Source organism: Grammomys surdaster, unplaced genomic scaffold (assembly GCF_004785775.1).
Source record: "Grammomys surdaster isolate TR1022 unplaced genomic scaffold, NIH_TR_1.0 126531, whole genome shotgun sequence".
Lineage (NCBI taxonomy): Eukaryota > Metazoa > Chordata > Mammalia > Rodentia > Muridae > Grammomys > Grammomys surdaster.
The window spans coordinates 3164838-3184789 of NW_021621323.1; the positions used below are offsets into that span (position 1 = coordinate 3164838).

The 19952-nt window shown below is 40.5% G+C and overlaps 1 protein-coding gene across 6 annotated transcripts in view; it reads left to right on the plus strand.

The window, feature by feature from the left end:
• Nucleotides 1-21: 21 nt before the first annotated feature.
• The window catches only part of Rap1gds1 (Rap1 GTPase-GDP dissociation stimulator 1), a 132787-nt gene continuing 112856 nt past the window's right edge, over nt 22-19952 (plus strand). For 4 of the 6 annotated variants that reach the window (XM_028760442.1, XM_028760443.1, XM_028760445.1 and 1 more), the window contains exon 1: nt 22-175. In XM_028760442.1, coding sequence (XP_028616275.1) covers nt 172-175 — 4 coding nt within the window. In that variant the 5' untranslated portion in view covers nt 22-171. The remainder of the gene's footprint in view (nt 176-19952) is intronic. The other 2 variants (XM_028760440.1, XM_028760441.1) reach the window with 1 other exon arrangement.

Consider the following 19952-nt stretch of genomic DNA (forward strand, 5'->3'; position numbering starts at 1 on the left):
GCGGCCGCGCCGCCCGCAGCCGCAGCCGCTGCTCCTCCCCGGCGGCCGCCCCCCGCGGGTCCCTCCCTGGCTGCGGGAGACGCGGAGGTAGAGGGAGGACGCCGCCAAGCCGCGCCGCCCGCACCCGAACCCTTCGCCTCGCCCTGCCGCTCCTCACTCTGTGGGAGGAACATGGGTGAGTCCTGCCCGCCGTCATCGCCTGACATTTTTTTCCCCCTCAGCGTGCTGCAGGGTGGCAATGCATCTCTCCTGCAAAGTTGCCGGGGTCCCCGGGTCGGCGTGGTGCCGGGCGGCGGCCCTCCCCGGGGACCGCGGGCGCACGCGGGGCAGCCGGGCCGGCGGGGTCGCGCACGGGGTGGGGTCGGCGGCGGGTTCCGCGCTCGCCTCCCCTCCTCCACGCTTCCTGCCGGCGCCGGGCCGTGTGGGGCGTCCCCGGGGCTGGGAGGCCGCCGTGCTGCAGGCTCGGTCCCACCGCGAGCCCGACCACTTGGCGGAACTTCCTTCCCGTGAGCGCGATCGCTCCCTCCGCAGCCTGCCGACGGCCGGCGCCGGTGCGGGGAGAGCCGGCAAGTAGTTTGAGAGGGCGATTGCCAGCTGAGTGCCGGAGCGGACAGCCTCCAAGGTGGAGGTGACGACTCGCCCGCCGCCGTGGGCAGCCCGAGGCTGGCGGGAGCCGCTAGCTGTTGAATTAGTGTTGGGAGACAGTTCCGGTCCTCAAGCGGGTTTTCTTGATTTCTACTGTAGCTGGAAACTGTACCCTGCAACACATTGTTAAGGAATTTACATGCTGGCTGTTCTGCCCCAGCTGCGGCTGCCTAAATCTGCATAATCTGATTCTAGTTCCATTGTATTTATAGTTAATCCTAAAAGAATGGATATTTCAGTGCACATGTTTTATAAAACTGTTTATATTTGAACGTGAAATTGTCTTCAGATATTGCTTACTTGTGCATAATTGCAAAAGCACCGGGTACATTCTCTTCTGTAATTAAGAGCGAAAAGTTTCCTTTGATAGTAACAACTTAGATCATCTGCCTAGTACATGTTCCCCAGTTTGCTTCTATTCCGGTCTATCGTAATTTCCCCTTTTAAAAACTGGCTTCTTTGGCGTCCCTCCACTCGGACTTTGTCCACTCCTTCTGTGCAAGTTATTTATGAGTTGGTCCTTTCATCTGTCAGTACAGTGCTCAACGCTTAGAGTTTGGTCGTGGCAATACAGAACCCTCAAGGAAGTATCTGAATCTAGAAATGATGGGGTAGCGTTTCCCGGAAGACCAAATGCTCTGAGCTTTGAGTCAGATCTTTGTCATTTAGTAGGAAGAGGACCATTGCGGAGAAGGAGGTGGTTTTAATGAAACAAAACAGAACAAAACACCCTGAATTTTATTTTCACTTGTTTGTCTTCCAAGTGAGTACTACTGGGAATTGAAACATTTCTGTAAAAAACGGTATTCCATTTGTACATCCTTTCTCTAGGAATAGAATTTTTAACCAATACTAATCCAGATTACAGATTAAAATCTGCGGGTTCAAAGGATTTTAATTACAGTTATGGGTTTGGTGTAGAAACAAGTCTCAGTTTTTTTAAAGGTGAAATTTAATTAAAACTCATTTTAGCTAAAAGTTGAGTCAGTATTTTTTTCAGTGTGGGGGATATCCAAGGTCTGTTGTTGCAAATTAGGGAATAGAAAGACCCAAACCAGATTAAATTACTTAATAACCTTGCAAATCTTGAATGCTGTTGGGTGATTTAAAAAGAGAAAAAGAATCAAATTAAAAACCCATTTTATTTTGAAGGTTCTCAGAAATTCTGACAGTCCTTCCTGTTAGCACTTGGGGTACCCTGTTAGAAGGTTATATATATATATATATATATATATATCACATAATGTCTAATGGAGTTACTTGTATATTTATTTAGTTGTTTTGGACATTTAGCTTTATGTTCAAGAAGATGACGTGTCTTAAGTTTTATGTCTTCTGTAGGAGTTTTCACACAGTAGGTGTTTAGTAAAATTTGGTCAAATTATTCTTCACCACTGGCGTGTACTTCCTGCTCTTGAACTTGAAAACGTAGGCCCTGAACAAATACATGAATTGGTAGACAGAGGAGTATTGAAAATGTCTTACTGTAAGGCCTTTCATTTAAAAATGACTGTATTGTTACAGGGAATGGGTTTGAAGGCAAGCTTTGGTATATAGTTTCTTTCTATAATGCTATTTGCAGTGATTAAGATGTTTTTGTATGATTGGGAGGTAGATAAAATAATAAAACATTGAAACCTTGGAAGATAATTTTATATGTGAGTCGCTTAAGTTATGACAAGATATACTAATTAATGGTGTGGGGGGGATTTTTTAAAACTTTCAAAGAAATAAATAAGGTGCATTTTATGTACTTTAGGTAGTCTGTTTTGTTTTTGTCTTCTTGGGTATAGAACCCCAGAGCCTTGTGCATGTTTGAGTCCCAGCTGGAACCCTTCAAGGGTATTTTTATGGCAATGGCTTTTCTCCATAAGAAAATGAAGGGATAATCTCTATGTAACCTCACAGATCCCAGCTATTACTTTACATGTATATGTAATCCAATATTGATCAAAAGTCCATCCTATGGAGGATACAGTGGAGAGGCGAGAATGAATGAGACAGACACACTTCAGGTTTCCTATGATCTTCAGAACTGTATGAGCCACAAATAACTATACTAGAAATAAGTGTGTGAGTCACATGTATGAAGGCACGCATCTGCATTCTCACCACAATGGAGGAAAGGCTGAGGCAGGAGGATCAAGAGGACCAATGAGTTTGAAGCCAGGCTAGGCTGCCTGGCTGGATTAAAAAGAAAAGTTATCCTGTCTTAAACAGCAACATAAAATCTTTATTCAAAATGAAGAGATCTGCAAATGATACAAAGTATCTTTGCATATATAACAAAGATGTTGGGGATGCAGAGGTTTTAGAGAAATGTTATGTGACCCAAAGGTTAGTTAGGCTTCTAAAAGGTAGAAATTAGACTGTCCACTGGGAAGACGGGGATGGCATAAATTGAAAATAGATTGGTAAGATTAGAGATGTTTGTAGAAAAGTTTATAAAAGACCTCATTTAGCTAGAGAAAAATACAGAAACGTTGGGAGACAGAAGTGAAAAAGTGTTAGCAGTCACCAAATAGTGGTAGGTCTGAAATGCCCAGCTGAAGTTTGCACTTGTTGAGGGAGTCAACTGCCAAATGTATTCATGGAGCAGAGTGTTTCTGTTCTCTTACCTGATGACAGTGGTAATTTCACAGTAGTGCTTGACACTTCTTTGACATTCCCTTCTCTTATGTCTACATCGTAGGATAGTATAGTTTGTTTTTGTTGTTGTTTTTTTTAAACCTTTTTGTTATATCTGTTATTGGAGATTTTGGTCATCTAAACCAAAGTCTGTTTTGATTATAAATTTTATGATATTTGAAATTCAGCTTTGAAATATACCCAGTATCTCAGATGGCTTATATTTATTCTGTCTTATGTATGATGTTTTTCTTTAGTTTTCAAATGGCAGTTTCTCCTTAAGAAAGCGACTTAAGTATTTGAGTTAGTTTGTTAGCACTACTAGGGCTGAGATAGGGACTGTATTCAGACTGTAGAGGAATAGAATTTGTTCAGTGCATTTATTTATACAAGATTGTTCCTTGAGGAATTCCTGGAGTTCAGTCAGGGATGAGGATAGTGATAAGGAGATGGTTATCAAGTGGGCTCCAAGCTGTGACCAGCTGTATTTGTGAAGTTCTGAGTCCCTCTAGTGATCTTTTATCCCTCTTTTCTTTCCAGAATGACTTTAGATACCTAGATACAAGTTGTTTCGAAGGATCACACGACACTTAATTATAGTTCTAACTCACAGGATTATCAGGATTATAGATATTAACAGTTAGTGCAAAGCTCTAATGAAATTTTATGATTTTTGTCTTTGAAGTTTTTCACATACGTTTTGCCAGATCCAGTTACATGCAACTCACACACTTATTTCTAATATAGTTATTTGTGGCTCATATAGTTCTGAAGATTATAGGAAACCTGAAGTGTGTCTGTCTCACTCATTCTTGACAGACAGACAAACAGACACACACACCCCAAAAACAAACAAACAAAACAAAAAAACTTGCTACAACTTTGTATCTACCAGAATATTAGACAACACTATATGAAAAATTAATTGAAATTCATTTAAGTTCAAAGTTAAACTAAATATATAATTGAGATTTAATTTTAGTGTTTACCAGTTTTCTAATGTGATTACATTGTGTACTCACCATATGGAAATAATAATTTCATGGACACAAATAATAATAAAATATAATTAAAAAGAGATGTTTTGCATAATATAAATATCCATTTTAATGTGTCTTATCTAAGTGCCTATCATTTAATTTTTAATAATGGTTTTAATAACTGTCTCAGATTTTCTAAAAATGGATGAACACATCTCATGGGCCAGTAGTCTTGAGAACACCACTGAAGTAGTGATTGCGCACTGTGGATACCTGTTATCACGTTACACTCTATAGAATTTAAAATGTAATCATCTTAACAGTAACTTGACGCTCTCTGCTTACCAACTCAAAGAAATAGTTTATCCAAGATGATAAAACATTCTAAGAATCTTGATTTTTAAAGTAGTCGTTTTCAAATTTCACCTTGCATAAGAATCACCTGGAGAGCTTGTTAAAAAAAAAAAAAAAACACGACTGGGGCAGCTCACAGTTCTGATTGAGTAGGTTTGCACTGTTAAGGCAGTCTCAGGTGAGGGAGTATTGGGAATAACACCTCCGTACAGCAGAGGTTGGCAGGCTTTTTCTGTGAAGGGCCAGATGGTAAATATTTTAGACTTTTAGGCCAGGAGGCAAAGTCAAGACTATTAAACAGAAGAAAGAAATACAAGATGAAGGAAAACAAACAACTGCAATCCTTTGGTTGAATTCAAAACACAGTAACATTGATTGGACAGTTTATGTGGTACAAGTTGTTTCCAAGGATCACATGACACTTAATTATGGTCCTAATTCACCGGATTATCAGGATTATAGACATTTATCCGTTAATGCAGAGCTCTAATGAAATATTATGATTTTTATCTTTGAAGTTTTTCATATAGGTGTTGCCAGGTACATATAATTTCTTTCTTGTTTTGGATATGTTGAGGGTTAAACCCAGGGTTCTGTGCTCCTCTGTTCTTAATGAGCCTAGCTCTTGAACAGGAGGCATTTAGAGAAGTCTTCTGTGTTCTTGGTAGTTCCCAGTTTGCATTCAGATGAACTACTTTCAGTTGAAAACTCAGCTCTTAGTGTGATTGTGAAAGGCTGTAACTGTAGTTTTAGCTTGAAAAAAATCTATGTTGTAGTAAATATTATTTGGGGGTTTCTACTCTACCTTAGATAATTTAGTTCCCAAATCAAAGACATAAAACATAAGAAAAAAAATAAGACATAAAACAAAGACATAAAACATAAGACATAAAAAAATGTATAATAGGCCTTAAAAGCACTAGAGCTGGACAGATACCAGCCTTCTATGCTTCCCTGTCTCCTTTCCTGTCAGTAACCCTGAGGTATAACCTGCCATGTTCCATCTGGGCTGCTCCTACTCCAGCTAGCTGGCCTTTAGTGTCATGTTCTCACTATCTGTCTACTTCATGGCATCTTCTCTTTACTCTCTTCTTTGTCTCTGCCTCTGACCCCAAAACCCTGGAACTAAAGCCTCTCCTACCTTTCTTCTGCCCAGCTACAGCTGGTCATTTTTATTCACCAGTCGGGGATAACTTGGGAGGCAAGGTTACATAGCAGCACTTGGTGTACATCCCTGGGGCAACCAGACCTTGGGGGCCAGTATTTAGCCTTACAATACATAGCAATGGTTGAAACCTCAACAAATATACCTTTTAAGTTTTCTATATTCATGGAGATCTTGTTTAACAGATGACGACACAGCAATTGCACAAGATAGATCAGTTGATACTTCTGATTTGTCCAGATGACATTATTGTGGTATACATTTCTCGTATGAGTAGTTTTACATTGACTTTGAGACAAGATGCATTAGGAACATCAAATATGTAGGGAAATCTAGTTTTCAAAGACATGAGCTTGGGGGTTAGTTTTCTTTTTCTTTCTTTCTTTCTTTTTTTTTCCGAGCATTTCCTGTGTCCTTTTTTTTTTTTTTTTTTAATTTTTAAATCAGCTATAACCCTACAAATGCTAACCCATTGGGCTCCCATGTGGTAAGGCAAGTTGAGAGTTTTCAGTTTCTACTCTGATAGGGATAGACAGAACCAAATGTTTCGTGGTTAAATCTGTAAGTGCAAATCAAGTTCTCTTCTGGTGGCACAGTTAAAGGATACACTTAAGGATTAAATGCTTTTCTCCCTAAAAACCTGCTAATGAAGAACAGTAAGCTTCAAACATTGTGTGTTTGGCAAACATAATTTCTAAGCTGGTTAAATCAGCCTCTTTGTGTTCCTTGTGTATGTTTGATTCCACTTCAGGTTATACAAGATTATATTTTCTTAACCGAAAATACTCTTTCTAATCATTGTTCTATGTAAAAACCTTTGCAGAACTAAATTCTTAAGCAGTTTGGGATTGAATTCTTGAAAACCAAACAAATGAAAAACCAACAAGTGAAAACAGGTGACTCATGAGCCAGGGAAAATCTTGCTATTATTTTTTGTTGCCTGTCGGTAGACTGTACTGCAAGCCCCTGGCCCCCACACTCTGAGTTTTTAGTTCTCAATCTTGTCGAGCAAGCACCTTGCCAACTGAGCTATTTCCTGTTGCACTTTTCTTGGGAGACACAAAGGAATATCTAATCACTGCAGATGGACATCTAGGACAGACCATAGTATGATTTAACCAAGTCCAACCTGGTGAGACCTGTGAGTTTGTAGGGCTTTCAGACTGGGGGCTTACTTTCAGGTTGGGGAGCGTGCATGGCATCCCCCGCCCCCAAAGAGCTGCATCACTGCCAAGTCCAACCCTTGTAGGATGGGCCACAGCATGGAAGCTGCACCATGGAGCCCTACTTTCAGTTAAGCTTCTGATTCCTATACGTTCCTGGTATCTCCCAGGATCACTTGCAGTTGGGTGCTGGATGGTGAGTCTCAGGTGAGGGTCCCATGTTTCTGTCTTCATCCACTACCTAGGGAATCCAAATGGCTCTAGTACCATAGTTAGTACCTATGAGCTGGCTACCACTGTATTATTATTATGCTCTAGTTACCATAGCTACCAGGGGCAAGGCCCAAGATGGAATGCTGTTGTATCTAGCCCCAGACCCTAAAGGGCTATTTATTCTTAAATAAGCTTGAGATTTGGCTGTGTTACAGTCAAATATAATTAACTCACCGTGATTTTTCTTGCCTGCAAAAGAAGTGTGCCATTTAGAAACTTGCTTGTTTTGCATCTTTGCGTCTTTATTTTCTTGAAGGAATTCTGCTGTGACAAGATATTCCGTTACCTATTTCATCATTTTGAGAACTGCTGTCCTGTGAGTTGAGAATGTGATGAATGCCAAGTTTATACATATTTTTCTAGTATAGCTCCAGTGTTTTTAATGTATAATACAATGATTTGCCAACCACTCAATGACAAATAGTCTATGTAACACTTTAAATTTCTTAAAAGCAAGATACTTGAAGTTAATTGGTCCTTAACTTACAGTGCAATTATATTGATTTGGTGAAAGTAACTTTATTGTAAGTATTTCTACGTACATTAATACAGTAAGTTAGTTCCTCTAGTCTAACTTACCTACAGGATACCATAGTAATCCAGTGAACTATAAACTATCTCTTGTTAAGTTTTAGATCCATGGTCTTGAGAGTAAATATTGTACTAAGGTTCATGGGTACTGGGAACAGATCAAAATTCATTTATCCCCAGCACATATTTCTTTTGTAGTATCTTCATGTTAAAAAATATTAATTGAGGTCTGTCTAAAACTTGGTTTGACATGCTGGTCACAATGAAATGTTGACTTCTTAAGTAGTCCACAAGTGTGGCTCCACTGGGCCTGCATCCCTGCATGACAAAACTAATGAGTATTGAGTGGAAAATCTGTCATTGAGGCTGAGCACACGTGTGTGCCATGAAAGTCTAGTGTCATGGGTTCATTTAAGGAATTGAATTAATGTAAAACTATGAACTTTCCAACCTAACTTATATCCTGCCGAGTTGACTCTTTATTCAGAGTTTACTCACAAAGGCATCTGAAGTCATATTATATGGGATTTTTATTATTGTTTCTAAATTAAAATGGGGTATAGTTGAACTTACCACATTTTGAAAATTAAGAAGTTTTAAAATTAAGCTTTGAAAATTAAATCATACAACTAGTCAATAACATACGTACATGCAGTAGTTATAAGACACAGTTAAACTAAATTTTCAATTGACCAGAATGAAATAGAAACTAAGTGAAAGACCACTTTAAATTTCTTAAAAGCAAGATACTTGAAGTTAATTGGTCCTTAAGTAGATTTACTTTCAGTTTTTTTTCTAAACAATAGTATAGAGGTTGAAGAGAAGGCTCAATGGTTAAGAACACTTGCTGCACTTGGAGAAGACCCGGTCTAGTTCCCAGCACCCACGTGGTGGCTCACAGCAATCAGTAACTATAGTTATAGGGGATCCAATGATATTTTGTACTTCTGTGAGCACCAGGCATGCACATGGTACATATATGTTGATGTAGGCAAAACATACACATAAAATAAATCTTAAAATAAAAAATGACATCTTTAGTATAGCCTTTGACAAGCTCCTTGAATTCTTTATGTGCCTATTTTATCTAAAGCCTAAAAATACTACCACTATTGAATAGAAAAGCTATGACCCATTACAATACAGGACCTCCAAGCTCGAGTGCCTAGTGAGAACTGTGTTATGTCAGACCAAGTGCTGCTAGAGTCTTCCTTTATTTTTGGCTTTTGAGATTAATTTTATTTTCTAGAGAAAATAATGGGATCATCAGAGTGCTATTAGATATTTTATTATATATAATACAATCTAATAGGGCTATTAAATATTTTATTGTATCTTAGAAAGCATTCACTAACATGTAAGACAACATAAATTGTTATCTATACAGGAATTACAAAAACAATAATATGGTTATATTACTTTTATTTTTAAGTTACAGAAAGGGCTTATAAAATTATGTAAAATAATCTCAAGTAACTACTGAATTTTCTTTATTTGTCCTGAGTGGGTTTTTTTTTTTTTTAATAGAAGAAATCAAACAATTCATGGCCCTTTCACAAACTGTTTTTACAAGCTGTGAGATATGTATACTGTCTTAGATATTCTGAAACCAATAACTTTGTCAGGTTGAAAAGGCTATTTGCTGTAAGTCTTGAATAACATCCCTGAGTCAAGGTTCACTAAGTATTGGTACCCATTATGAGCAAAGAGAGAGTTGATGAATGTATGCCTCACAGGAATGGGAATACCAACCGACTTCCATAAAACTGAAAAATAGGTTTGGTTTAAAATATAATTAGGACAGATGTTGAATTTCATGTGAACTGATTAATTTCCTTTTACCTGCAAAGATTCATTTTTTGAAAGGTTACGGTGTTAAGCTGCAAGAGGGAATCACACCGGTCCATTAAGATGCGCTTCTGGCTTTTACACAGTTTGTACAGGCGCTGTCAACAAGTCAGAGACGAGACAAGATCAGCACAGTAGCTGTTAGGAGAAAGCTACAGAACAAGTGGAACAGACAAGTCCCGTCTCACTTCTGGCAAAGCTTAAACTCTTAGCTGTAGCTAATAACGTAAAGGAAGTGGATAATAGGGAGAGAGAAGATCCTAACTGAATCCTTGGAGGAAACACAGACGCAAGGATGGAGATGGTGAAAGATCGCAGTTCAGCACCCAGTGCTGTTTCTACTCATTGCCAAGATCTGGACTTCTTCCCTCGAATTTATTGCCTTTATGAATTAAATACCTGTTAAAAGCCAGAGTATCCCATCCCTTTTGATACCGTGGCAGAGACTGTCCCCTGACATAGTCCACTGTTTTTTGTTTTTAAATACACATTCAGGCATTAGACAGTTGCTACCTAGCACAACTGGTTAATTTGGTTGGAAATTTCCCTTCTTGAGGAGTGGCCATCACATAGAGCAGCATACAGAAAGCTCCCGTTTCCTGCACAGCTCTGATCCTCACACAATGAATTTATCTGCTCAAAGTGTTAACTAGCTGGACAGAGGAAAGGCCAGAACTTTGATTCATCCCCGGGTTGGTACATAGTCTAGGCAGATTATTCAACTTCTGAATTCAACTCAGTTGACAGTTACTCACAGAAGATTTTCAGGTGTTACATAAGATAATGCCCATGTGAATGTCCATTTCCACAACTGAAAATATAATCATGTTTGTAAAATATGGTCTTATATCCAGAAGTTAAACCAACAAAGAGTCATGTTTATTGTACTTACATAACCACGTAGTGAACACGGTTATTATAGCAGATTCTATTTTTCAAAGATGGCCATAATTTCTTGGTCTGCAAAGCTGTTTATAGCTTGCTATCCCCTCGGAGAGCAAGAAGCCACTTCTGTGAATCTGAATCCACCTATGATTTGTTGTTAACCAGTAGAATGTAGAATTCAGCAGAGGTGATACTGTGTGGCTTTCTTGTCCTGGTGATCAAGAAGTTGAAGCTGCTTACTTGTTTGAGCAGGGCTCTGTTGGAAAGCCTGAGAAGTCTGAGTACTGCAAGGCTGCCATGGCGGTAGGAAGTGAAGCCTTGTAGAGAAGCGCTAGTGTCAGGACCTAGGCAAACAGTTCTAGTGCTCAGGCTGTTCGTGGCCAGTCCTCATCAGACCCCTAGTGAATGAACCAGTGTGTGGTTGAGCCGATGCTCCAGTCTAGCTTTGGGGCACAGGTTCAGAGTCATCACCCATCTCTTAAGACTCAGCATAGAAGGTCTGAACTTTGTGGAGAAGATAAGCAATCCACAGTGTGCACACGTGTATTCCTAGTTCATAGGTCTAGAGGGATACAAGAGAAGTGCTAACACTAGTTGCTTCTGGGAATAAACAATGCCATGCAGTGCTCACCAAAATAAAAATAATTTTTGTATTGTGAAAATGGGGAGAGCTGTCTTTAGCACTGAGCGCAGTGTTCAGTGATTGCTGGGCAGCTAGTTCATATTGGAAGAAACAGAACTTTGGTAATATCTTCTTAGTTTATTGATAACCTTATATATAACATTCTTGTCCTTTCTTACACAGCTCCTCAGGTCTCCTCTCAAGAAGGCTATTTATAGAACTGTTATCTGTCCATGTCCCATTAGGAGATAAAAAACAAGTATTTGTTAGAGGATGGATGGATAGATAGACAGACAGACAGACATTATAGCAGGAAACATAGCTTATTGCTCAAAACTTTTATATATTTTGTCTAATTTTTAATGTATAGGGTGTTTGTCTGAGTGTATGTCTACACCACTTGGGTGTCTGGTGCCCATGTAGGTCAAGGGTGTCAGATCCCTGGAACTGGAGTTACAGATGGTTGTTAGCTACCATGTGGTTGCTGGGAATTGAACCAGGATCCACTGGAAGAGCATTAGTGCTCCAACCACTAAGTTGTTTTTGCCAGCCCCTGCTTGCTCAGAGCTTTTTAATGCTGCTTTTCAAGCCCAGATCTCAGTTGGGTGGGGTGATTAAGAACCCAGTACTACCCGCACATGGAAGGGTGCATTTCAGAAGAGAAACCGCAAACTTAGGACTCTAAAACATTATACAGGGTCCCAGCCAATAAATGTACATACATACCCTTAACTATTACATAAATCTTCTCTTGAGGAGAAAAAATCATCTCCAGTGTATTGCCTTAAGAGTTAAACACAAATCTCCAGAAAGAAGAGGGTATTATACAGATGTGGAGTATCTCCTGAGAGATAATTATTATGGTACATAAATGCCAAGAAGTCTAGGGGAAATTATCTTTATTATCATTTCTTACGTGTGTATGTGCATGTGTATGTAGTAGTGCATATGTGTACATGTGTTTATAGAAGTCACTGGACAATCTCTGGCATCATGCTCAAAAACACTGTATATCTGCTTTGAGACAGGGTCTCCCATCGATCTGGAGTTCACCAGTTAGGCTGGAACCGCTGGCCAGCAGTCCTGAGACCTTTCTGGCTCTGCCTCTCACCTCTAGTATTAGATGTATAAACAGCCTAACATTTGTACCTGTCCCCACGTTATGAGGTAAAGAACATTGGCAGCTGAGGTGTTTTCCCAGCTCAGCACCCAGTAGATTAAACAGAATATTTACTATTGCTGAGCAGTGATAGACCAGGGAACTCTAAAAGGTAAGATAGACCCAAGAAAGGGAATCCAAGAGAGGGGAAAGGATTTTTCTAACCTTTCTTTCGGGTCAAGAGGTCAGACCCAGAGCCTGCATAGACTGAGCACTTGTGTATGCTAACACTACCTGTGCTGCCAGCCGTCAGCCTTCTGAGTTACAGTTCCTTCGGGTTTGTCCAGGCCAAAGCTGATCCGCTATCACCTGACCTAAGAACAACTCTGAAGAAACAGGCAGTGCTTTGGTGAGTGCACAAAGTCTTACAGGAGGAAGTGAGGAACTTGGAGCTAGAGAAGCATTCTGCAGGGACCCAAGCACTGCTGTGTATAATGGAGTCAGAGACTCCGGCATATGTCCATAAAGGGGTGCAGGGCACTGCAGAAAACTCTTCCACACTGAGGTGTAGATGAGCTGTGGACTGTACTGTGCAGAACTATACAGAAGGAGGAGGAAGGGACAGGGAGAAGGAAAGGAAGAGGAGGAGCAAGAGGAGGAGAAGAGGATGTGGTAAAGGCCACAGACAGCAGGCTTCTGACACTGGCTGTAAGGTGAACTGCATCGGAAATGCAGATGAGTTAGTTTATGCCTGATGTAATCTGTTGTTGAGATTTTATTCTTTTGTTTTCAACATGTGATCTACTAAGTGTTTTAATCAGTCATGCCTTCCATTTTCATGTAGACTTCAGGGTTTCTCTGAATCTTTCCATTACTGTCAGACACATCCTAGAATCTGGGGCGGAACTTGGAGGTAGGATATTGGTTGCACCTGAACCTTAAGTGCTAGGAATCAACAACGCATCTTCAACATGCACTTGAGTTGATGCTGAAGGAGTTGGTGCTGTCAGCCTTGGTCTCAAGTCTTAACCTCTGTGCTAACTTGCGGAGCTAAGTGAAGTGTGAGAGTAAAGAAAAAAAATGGAGTCTTGGATAGGGCACAGAATAATAGAGTCAACTACTGAATCCCACTGAAAGAATGCTGGCATTTCGAGGTCGCAGGTGGCCTTACAGGCATCCTAGGTGTAAGGAACTGAAACAGGGTGGATATGTTTCAAGTGGTTGTTTTACTTTTGTGTTTACACAGCTCTGTGTTGTGAAAGCTATCTTGACAGTTTACAGTTTGGAAGTATGCCTCTTCTATCTTGTATCCTAGAACTTCTCCCCTGTGTTTAGAGGTCGTTTCAGCAGTTCACAGAAATTTGGAAATGGCAGGTTCCATCCCACAAACATTGTTCCAATATGCTTCTTGGCTTTCTTTTAAAAATTTTAGCATGGTATGAAGCTTTGTTCATTTATCTGCATTGATTTTTCTTCAGTGCCTTATAATATCTTGGGTCTTGGCCACTATTTGATATGGAAGTGTAGTAAATCTTTCCACTTATAAGCCTGTGGAGAAGATATTAGCCCAATATTTTTCTTGTTCAGTTCTTAAAGCATTAAGCCTGGATCTTTCTGTGACTTGCTCTGTGAATAAATACAAAAGACAGTTATTAATTTGTAATTTGTATCATGCTGGATGCTAAAACCATATTTGACAGCTGTAAAACAGGATCTTGTAAAAATGGATCTTGAACTCTTTTGGTGTGTGTGAAATAAAATTTAACTGCCATGCTCTTACGTATTAAAGTTTAGTATTGAAGTCATGAGGATTAGTGTCACTCTTGCCCCTCAACTTAGTAAGACAGCAGTATTTCTCCTTCAACTGAAATAGACTCTTCCTTTCTGATGAGTAAGGCCCGGGTTGTAACTCAGTGGTGGAGCATTTACTCAGAGAAGCTTGACCTCAAAGCCCTTTGTCAAAGCATGACAAAGAAAGGGAGGGACATTGCTCAGAATGTTTTTTTGTTAGAAGATTGCTAAGAACCTTTTGTATCAGCCTTCCACAATAACAAGAGGAGCAACTCCACAGTGATTGAAGTCATTATTTTTTCATAAGAAAAGCATTTCTTAGTCGAGGCAATTTACATCATAATTTGTAGCAAAATATAAGTAAAGGTGGTGGGAAAAGTAATGTCAGGCTGTCAGGATCTATTACTGTAACTTCTTTTTTCAAACCTTATTTTTAATGATGGTTCTTAAACACTTTAACCTCCCTTGTAGCCCACCACCCACCAGAGGTAGTAGAAAAGAAAGGAAGTGGACCTGTTTAGAAAGGTTCTTTGTAGCAACTCCCATCTGTGTTGTCTGGAAATCAGCAGTTCACTTCACTGGTTAGCAGGCAACGGCAGCTCGACCCACTCGCGATCACCTCACGGATACACCAGCTGTCCAGTTTGGTAGAGTCAGGTTAGGAATAGTGGTGACATGACTTAGGAAAGACAGCCAGGCCTCTGCCTTGGCTCCAGTCAGCAGGAGGGACCAAAAGGAACATCAGAGGTTTTCAGCTGTGTCTTACTCAGGGAAGCAAAAATCAGCGCAGACTTGAGCCCCATAAGCTTTGCACAGCTAGCTGTACCAGCAAGCCAAGCTCTCTTTCCATCACTGCATGGAGTCCTGTTCATACCCCCCAAACATCCATGTTCTCCATGTGCTGTGCCTCAGCACGTGCATCCAGTCAGCCCGAGTGTAGAGTCCTGACAAATGGAGCTCAATTATGCAATGTAAGGCAGATCAATACATGTGTTGTTAGCAAAGAAGCTTTCATCACCTGTCCTTTTATGTGTTTGCTTTAGCAGAACATCCTCTCCTGTGTCTGCTTCAGTGAAACGTTCCTTCACGAGTCCGCCTTAGCCTTTCACACCTGTGTCCACTTTAACAAAACATTTCTTCACATGCTTGCCCCAGCAAAACACCATCCGACCGACTTTCCAGCGAACCCTTAAGTTTCCACTTCAGACTACATTTCACTTGGGAGAGTAATGTGAAGATGTTCAAATGGTCCATCTAATAAAGATATAATAAGAGTTTTCTGTACACAAGAATATAAAACTAGAGAAATGAAAAAAATGCAAGATTGGAACTGTGTGAATTTCTACAAAAAATGGTTTGCTGAATCAGTTTACTTAGAAAGTTACTTGAGTTTCAGAGTCTGATCACTTGCCATGATGTTCAAACTGTTTAGAAGTAGACTAACTTCATCTGAAGTCTTATGTTGAATAGAATCGTAGCCTTGAGGTGAAGGGGATAATTGGTAGGAGGTAGCAATTACAGATAGTTTAAGAATGAAGGAGCTCTACCTTGGAGAAAAATTACAGATGCGCTAGTCTCTGACTGTCCTCAGACACCTGACAGAGAGCAGCCTGAGAAGACAGTGTGCTTTGACCCCAGTTTGAGAGCACAGCCCATCATTGAATGGCATTGAGAGCTGGAGGTAGCAGGGTGGGGTGAATGAATGTTAATGCTCACCTCCCCGCCCCCCACCCCCCCCCACCCCCCCCTTTAGTGTTATTTTTTGAGACAGGGTTTCTCCATAGCCCTGGCTGGCCTGGAACTCAAGCCTCATGGCTGACTGGCTTCCTCTCTTTCATTTGGACCTAGACTCCAGCCCTTGGGTTAGTGTTACTCACGTTCACGTTGAATCTTAGTTAAACCTTTGTAGAAACACACTCGAGACAAAACCTTGGATCCAGATGATTTTAAATCCCCCTAAGTTGACAATCAAGATTAACCATTAAAGTGGATAAGTGGTGAATGGCCACAGGGTTTTGGTGTTATTACTGCCTGTAGACCATATCGGGAGCAAACACATGCACATGAATAGGTATTTATGTGCCACAGCATAAACGAAAATAAGGGTATAATTTATGAACTTTAATTTGGAGTTTTCACTAAATGAAACAGCTTATTAATTTTTTGACAATAGACATCTGTAGTAGATATAGAAAAAAGATTTTTTACTAACTTTCCAGCTTGCCGTTACAAAAGTTCCTACTTTGCAGTTTGCTTACTTATCTTTCCCATCCGACTCTTGGAGGATTGCAGTGGTGTTAGGAGTGTGTACTGGCTAGTTTCCTGTCACCTTAACACAAGCTAGAGTCATCAGAGAAGGGGGAGTCTCAATTGAGAAAATGCTCCCAAAAGATCAGGCTATAGGCAAGTCTATAGGGCATTTTCTTAATTAGTGATTGGTGTAGGAGGGCCCAGCCCATTGTGGGTGGTGCCATTGCTGGACTGGTGGTCCTGGGTCTACAAGACAGCAGGCTGAGCAAGCCATGAGGAGAGCAAGCCAGTAAGCAGCACCCTCCATGGTCTTCGCATCAGCTCCTGCCTCCAGGTTCCTGCACTACTTGAGTTCTTGTCCTGACCTTTGATGTGGAACTATCTTGTTTTTAAATATCACATGGCTTTGTAAAGGAAGCTACTCAGAATCTTGCCTAGTCCCAAACTGCATCTCAGTGAATGTCTGCACCATTAGAATGGCCATTCTGAAGCAGTAACATTTGCTCAGGCTTATCACTTTTTAACTATCAGGTATGTGCTTTCTTTTCATTGGATAAGTCATACTCTGTCTTATATGAAAGAGATATTTTGGGAGGAAATACTTTGCTATTAATACTTCTTCAAGCAGAGGTATAACTAAGTGTCAGAACAGTTACTTCGTGTATACACAGCCTTGAGTTTGATTTCTGCAAAACAAAAATTTTAAGAATACTTCTTTTTACTGAAGAGGATTTTCCATTTCTTTCTTACTGTAGTACTTTATCAGCAGAAGGAGGTTGAGACATTTTTTCTGAACAATTTCATCATGTAAATTATCAAATATGAAATTGAGATTTACACCAGCAATAGTTTGTATGGTAAGGATTCACACCTGAGATTTCTTACCGTAAGAAATAAACTGGGTGGTTGTGGAGTCACCTTTAATTCCAGCATGCAGGAGGACCAGAGGCAGATAGATCTCTGAGTTCAGGGCCATCCTGGTCTACAGAGTTCCAAGACAGCCCAGGCTGTTACACAGAGAAATCCTGTTTTGAAAAATAGAAGAAAAAAACCAAACAAAAAGACCACAAAAGAGGCCGAAGTGTACATGTCCTCTCCTCTGGCTCGGTAACTAGCTGTTGAATTGAACTCTATTGTTAGGGCTGATGGCTTGAACTCCCGGGCTCACATGAGCCTTTCCTCTTAGCCTCCCAGTTAGCTGGGCCTACGGTGTATAGCACTGCTCCTGGCTCTTCTCAGTATATTAACCGCATCCGTTATTCCTGTCCGGGGAGCGACAAGGGTGAAGGTAGCTGCCAAGTGAGGAGGCAGAGAAGGCTGGAGGTGTCACCGTGATAGATAATGCTCCGTTAGGAAGCTCGAGGCCAGTAGGAAAAAAGTTGTTGGCCTAATCATTTTATTTTCCAATATGTGCTTGTAAAATTAAGAGATAACTCACATGTCCTCAGATATACAGTTTTTAAATTACTATTGGTGAGTTTTGACAAATGTGCTCATGTAATCGTTACTTAAATCATGATGGGAAACATTTTAACACTGTTTTATAAATGGATTCACAATAAAATTTCTTTAAGTATTGACCTCAATTTATTTAAAGTGCTGAAATCTAGCTTAGCTTGAGCTACCTCAGGAGTAGTGGTTCTCAACCTTCCCAGTGCTGCGACCTTTAATACAGTTCCTCATGTGGTGGCGACTCCCAACCATAAAATTGTTTTGTTGCTACTTCATAACTGTGATTTTGCAACTGTTACAAGTTGTAATGTGAATATCGGATATGCAGGATATCTGATACAGCACTGGGTTAAAACCCTAGGTTGAGAACCAGTGCTCTGAATGAAGGGTTTAGCGAGTTTTTCCTAAAATATTTTCACATCACTATAGGACAATAGTTATTTCAATAGAGAGACTGTTTTTTTTTTTTAATTAATTAGAATTGTTTGTTTGTTTGACAGAGCCTCTCTATATAACCCAGGCTGTCCTGGAACTCTTCATGTAGACCAGGCTGGCCTAGAACTCCGAGATCCGTCTCCCTCTATCTCCCAAGTGCTGGGATTGAAGGCATTCACCACTATACCTGGCCTTAACAGGAGTTCTTAAACAAGTGGACTGTACTATGAGGAGTTCGTTACTTTATGACTTCAGATGCTTAAATTGTGTCGGAATTGGTAATGCGTACCTATAACCAAGATTTGGTTGTCGGAGGCAGGAAGGTTGAATTCTGTACCAACATGTGACCTAGCTCAACAAAGTAAAACAAGATGCTTGAGAGTTTCAGTGCTGAAGAGTGCTTACTGTTCTTGCAGAGGACCTGAGTTCAGTTCCCAGCATCTAGTGGCTCACACCATCTGTCCCTCCAGTTCCCAGAGATCTGACTCCCTGTTCTGGCCTTCAGCAGCGTCCCAAACCTGCATGCATGCACCCGCATATAATTAAAATAAAATAAATGTTAAGAAGCTCAAACCCCCAAATTCTTAAATTGGCCTTGTTGCTCTCTTCTGGTTTTAAAATGTAAGATGCTATGTTTTATTTCTGATAATGCGGACTATATAACAAGTGCTTGCTAGCATCATTAACCTTTCCTTTCCTCTTGGTACACTAACTTTTAAGTGTTTGAGACAGAAGTCAGTAACTAGATAGCTTTCTGGAAGCTTATGCTGACTGACAAGTGTTGTGTATTAACTAACAAAGAAGGTGCTGGTCCAGTGTACTGGAGAGTATGTGTTAACAGTTGAGAAGGCTGTGAGGTGGGGCATTTTTTAAAAAGGACCCTGCAGGGAGAAGACATAAGCCTGGGCAGGGATGATGATCTGAGGTGATGATGGTCAGGGATGGCCTCTGAGGTGATGATGGGCAGGGATGAGCTCTGAGGTGATGAAGGGCAGGGATGGCCTCTGAGGTGATGATGGCAAGAGATGGCCTCTGCGGTCATGATGACATGCACAATGGAACTTGATGAGAGGAATGTCAAGCATGTCAGGGAACACAAAATGAATGTCCTCTTGTCATCAAGAGGACATAGGTGCCCATGGCAATTGTCTGTGGAGTTGGGCAGCCAGGGATCTGTACAGAGCAGGTTGGGAGAATACATTTAGAGAGAAAGCTGTGTATTTAGTTTTGGATTACTTAGTTTTTTTCCGATTGTAAAATATGTAGCAGACTGGATTGAAGGCAGGAATAGTGGTATTTGTAGTCATGATCAGTTAAATCAGCAAATCAATGTTTACTGGGTGACTCTTACAGCGCACTGCACGGCTTTGTTGTGTTATTTTGAGCTGTTTCTTTAAACCCGATTTTTCTGGGTAGGCACAGTGGTGCATGCCTTTAATCCTAGCACTAGGAGACAGAGGCAAGGGGACCTTCCTTATCTAAGTGGCAGTCTGGGCTACATTGTAAGGTCAAGGATACCTAGGGCTACTTAGAACTCCAAACAAAAGAAAACAGAAGCCCTGTTTTTACTCGGAGTAGAGTTGTTATACTTCGAGACTTATTTTTAAAGTATTCTCTAGTATAATCTAATATAACGACCTCTAAGTGCTTGCTTAGTATTAGGGGAGCAGTAGAACGTACAGGTCAAAAGAAAATCTGGTCATTAGCCAGAGCAGCAGTTCTCACCCTCTGGATCTCAACCCTTCTAGGGGTCGCATATCAGATATTTAAATTATGATTCATAAGAGTAGCAAAACTTATAGTTATGAAATAGCAATCTTTCGCATAGACC